Genomic DNA, 4,538 nt, shown 5'->3' on the forward strand with positions numbered 1-4,538 from the left:
AAGTGAAATTTATACTTTCTCCGACATAAAGTACAAAGTCAGTAGTGGAAAATATGAGTCAAAGTCTTCCACCAGTTTGTGTCCTTTTCTGTCATTATCTTATTCAATTTGGTTGCATTCTTTGAAATGTCTTTGTTCTTTCCGGAAAGTTTAATGACCTTTTTGCACCCTTTACTTCACGTAAGGTATACGTTTATTATCGTATGGTTTGGGATACAGACTGGTTGGAAAATGACCCACAAACAATATCACAATTACCTTTTTTTTTTTTTTTTTTTTTAATGGGCGGATACATTACAATCACTTATATCTAAAAATCAACATTTCTTTATTAATTTTCTGGCCATCTAAAACCTCTAGCTGTTGACAATATTAATATAATAAAATCATTAAAACATGGATTTGGATCTTGTTCAGCAGCAATGCAGCCAACGTTTGGTATTTGGTAATACTTGCCCTGTTCTTATCGAAATGTTGGATTTCATTCAATATTCTAAATTAAAATATGTATAGTATATGATGCAGGTGCATTATCCTGTATATTGATGGGTCTATCGTTGGGTTCCAAAGCTGTGACTTAGCCCCAAGAAGTGGTTCTAACGATAATTAATTGGAGTAAATTGTCTTCAACAATTTTTGGAAGTACTGGTAGCGTGGCTTCTACATCAGTCTAACCATTGTTTTTGAACGACAGAATAGGAATCTCTGAAGTCTAAGTAGACTAAAATAACGCACCATTGGTGGAAATTAATTTATTTGGGAGTTGACCTTCAAGTCAAACAGCCATCCTCTAAAAACGCTCATCCTCAAGAAACAACATCGAAACCGAGGAAATTTTCCCAGACTCTTTTCCAAATGGCTAAGACAACCACAGCCCAAATATGTCTACAATTCCCACTTTACGCCCTTCTTTTCCTTGTCATATTTCTTGGCCATGCAGACTCACAGTCACTACAAGATGAAGAACAAGCAGTCCTGCTGAGGATAAAGCAATACTGGGGAAACCCACTATTACCGAGTCAATGGAGTACAGCATCAAATTCGACTCACTGTTCTTGGACATGGATAAACTGCACTGATGGCTCAGTCACTGCTCTGTCACTGTTTACTTCCAACATCACGGGGAAGTTTCCACCTTTCATTTGTGACCTCAAGAACCTCACAACACTTGTACTTGGGAACAATTCCATTACTGGTGAGTTCCCCAGAGCTATCTACAACTGTTCAAAGCTTGAGCAGTTAGACCTTTCTCTGAACTATTTCATTGGCACCGTTCCCAGTGACATATACCGCCTTGATAAGCTTACCTATCTCGACCTCAGCAGTAACAACTTTTCCGGTGAAATTCCACCAACCATCGGGCGGATGCAACGGCTTACATACCTGATGCTTACCAACAACTTGTTCACCGGTTCTTTCCCTCCAGAAATAGGTAACTTGTCTGATCTTCTAATGTTGGGATTAGGCTACATGTCAAACTTTAAGCCATCAAGTCTTCCTTCCAACTACACACAATTGAAGAAGTTGAAGTACTTATGGATTCCACGGTCGAACATGATCGGGGAAATCCCAGAAAATATTGGAGATATGGTGTCATTGGAACAAGTGGATCTATCAACAAATGGCTTGAGTGGAAAAATTCCAAGCAGTTTGTTTATGTTGAAGAATTTAAGTATTCTTTATCTTTACAACAACAAACTGTCTAGGGAGATTCCTCAGGTGGTTGAAGCTATAAATTTGGGCGTGCTTGATCTCTCAGACAACAACTTAACAGGGCCAATACCAGAAGACTTTGGAAACCTAACCCAGTTGACTGGTCTGAGTTTGTTTACGAATCGGTTCTCTGGTGATATTCCAGAGAGCGTTGGCCGTCTACCATCGCTTATGGATCTCAGATTGTTTGACAATGATCTGTCAGGCACTCTGCCTCCAGACTTTGGTAGGTATTCACCGCTCAGAGAGTTCCAGGTAGCTACCAATAGGCTTACTGGAAAATTACCTGAAAATTTGTGTTACTGGGGTAACTTGACAGGAGTTGTGGCTTTTGATAATGATCTCACCGGCGAATTGCCAGAATCACTTGGGAATTGCAGTGCTTTGTTAATAGTAAGTGTGAAGAATAACAGACTTTCTGGGAATATTCCTAATGGCTTGTGGACATCAATGAATATGTCTAACTTCATATTGGGCAACAACTCTTTTACTGGGGAGCTTCCTGAGAAGGTGTCTTTGAAGCTTTATCGACTCGAAATTAATGACAACAGGTTTTCTGGTAAAATTCCAGTTGGAATATCTTCCTGGAAGACTTTGGTGGTGTTTAAAGCCAACAATAACCTCTTGACAGGTTCTATTCCTCAAGAATTAACTACTCTTTCTCGTCTAACAACTCTTTTTCTTCATCACAACCAGCTTACAGGCTCCCTTCCATCAGACATAGTATCATGGAAGTCCTTAAGTACTCTTAATCTTGCTCAAAACCAACTCTCTGGACCACTTCCAAAGAAACTTGGTTTCTTACCAAGCCTCACTGATTTAGACCTGTCAGAAAACCAATTTTCTGGTCAAATTCCATCTGAATTTAGCTTTCTGAGACTCAATCTTCTCAATCTTTCTTCTAATCACCTAAGTGGGGTAATCCCAAGTGAATTCGACAACCTTGCATACAGCAACAGCTTCTTGAACAATCCAGGTCTATGTGCAGGTAGTGGATTGGTAAATCTCAGAAGCTGCAATTTTATTCCCACAAAGTCCAACAAAATTTCTACCCAATCTCTTGCTCTAATCATAGCATTAGTGGTAGCTGTAATTATTTTGGCTTTTTGTACATTTCTTTTTGTGATCAGAGGCTGCAGGAAAAAACATGATTTGGGTTCAACATGGAGTATTACCTCATTCCAGATGTTGAATTTCACAGAATCAGGAATCCTGTCAGGACTGACTGAGAGCAACCTCATTGGAAGTGGAGGCACCGGTAAAGTTTACCGAGTTGCTGTGGATCATATTGGCGAAGTTGTTGCGGTTAAAAAAATATGGAACAAAGGAAAGTTAGATGAGAGACTTGAAAAGGAATTCACTGCAGAAGTCAAAATACTGAGTTCAATTCGACATTCTAATGTAGTGAAGCTGATGTGCTGTCTTTCCAAGGAGAACTCAAAGCTTCTGGTCTACGAGTATCTTGAAAACCGGAGCCTGGATAGGTGGCTGCACAGTAAAAACAGGCCACCTGACATTTCAGCAGGTTTTGGTACCGTCCTAAATGTTGTTCTGGACTGGCCTAAGAGAATGAAAATTGCAGTAGGGGCTGCACAAGGACTCCGCTATATGCACCATGACTGTGTCCCACCCATTGTTCATCGAGACATAAAATCAAGCAACATTTTGTTGGATTCAGATTTCAATGCGAAAATAGCTGATTTTGGTCTAGCCAAGTTGTTGATCATGCGAGGTGAACCTACTGCAATGTCAACTGTGGCTGGTTCTTTTGGCTACATGGCTCCAGGTAAACTGACCTCCCTACAAAAACTCTCCTTATCCTTTACTCATTTACTTTTTGCATCAAAGATCGTGAAAAGATTCATGTTTCCATATCTTTAATTGCAGAATATGCTCAATCAACGCGAGTGAATGAGAAAATTGATGTTTACAGTTTTGGGGTTGTCCTCCTTGAATTGGCAACTGGAAGACAAGCTAAACAAGGTGATGAACATACGTCCCTTGCAGAATGGGCGTGGCGTCATGTTCAAGAAGGCAACGACATAGTTGAAGCCTTGGATGAGGAGGTCAAGGGACCTTGTTACTTGGATGAAATGTGCAGTGTCTTCAAACTGGGGATAATCTGTAGTGGGACACTGCCTTCAAGCAGGCCTTCCATGAAGGAGGTTGTTCACATCTTGCTTAGATGTGGCAATCAACTTGCTTATGGCCATTTTGCTCCTCTCTTGAAGAACTCTGAGCGTGAGGGAGATTTAGTAGAAGACAACCCTAGCAGTTTGGTTACCGTTGTATGATAATTTTGTTTTTTCTTTTTTTCTTTTTTTTTTTTTCTTTTTTTTCTCTAGAAGAAAAGGGTAGGAAGGGGGTGTCCGACTATGGCTCACCGCACTCTTAGGAAAAATGATGATGTCTGAAAGTGCTTTTCAAGCTGATCATACCATAGCTTGTACATCCAGTCCAACCGACTGTGTTACCTTGTACATAGAGTAGAACTTAGAAAGTAGTAATAATTCAAAAATTTTAAACTTAAAAAAAGAATCATCCATGTCATAAGTGTGAGTGGTTAGTTATGCTTTAGATTCACAAATTTTCAATTTATGCTAGTGACCACAAAAAAGAAATCAAAGGGCAAGAATCAACAATCGATTACATTTCACATTTCAAACTTTTCAGCAATGGGATCTGTATCAATGGATCATCATTCTCAGTCAATTGTCCAGTGAGGTAAAAGGTATATCTTCCAGTGGGAAAAAAAAAATGCGCAGATTACAGAAAGTAACAGAGAATGATCCCCCAAAAGTGACTACTCAATGAACAGTTTAACA

At 39.6% G+C, this 4,538-nt stretch overlaps 1 protein-coding gene across 1 annotated transcript; it reads left to right on the top strand.

Annotated features, from left to right (window-relative positions):
- The first annotated feature begins 455 nt into the window (after positions 1-455).
- On the top strand, positions 456-4,251 carry LOC107432847 (receptor-like protein kinase 5). Its single transcript, XM_016044049.4, has 2 exons — positions 456-3,499; positions 3,601-4,251. Exons 1-2 carry the CDS (start codon positions 856-858, stop codon positions 4,005-4,007), a joined length of 3,051 nt encoding a protein of 1,016 aa, XP_015899535.3. The 5' UTR covers positions 456-855; the 3' UTR covers positions 4,008-4,251.
- Positions 4,252-4,538: the final 287 nt, after the last annotated feature.

This window comes from Ziziphus jujuba, chromosome 11, assembly GCF_031755915.1.
Source record: "Ziziphus jujuba cultivar Dongzao chromosome 11, ASM3175591v1".
In the NCBI taxonomy this organism is placed as follows: Eukaryota; Viridiplantae; Streptophyta; class Magnoliopsida; order Rosales; family Rhamnaceae; genus Ziziphus; species Ziziphus jujuba.

Excerpts from the sequence above, each read along its gene's own strand:
- LOC107432847 (XM_016044049.4), top strand. The coding sequence starts at position 856 with ATGGCTAAGACAACCACAGCCCAAATATGTCTACAATTCCCACTTTAC. Across the intron at positions 3,500-3,600 it reads TTTTGGCTACATGGCTCCAG|AATATGCTCAATCAACGCGA; the intron begins GTAAACTGACCT and ends CTTTAATTGCAG.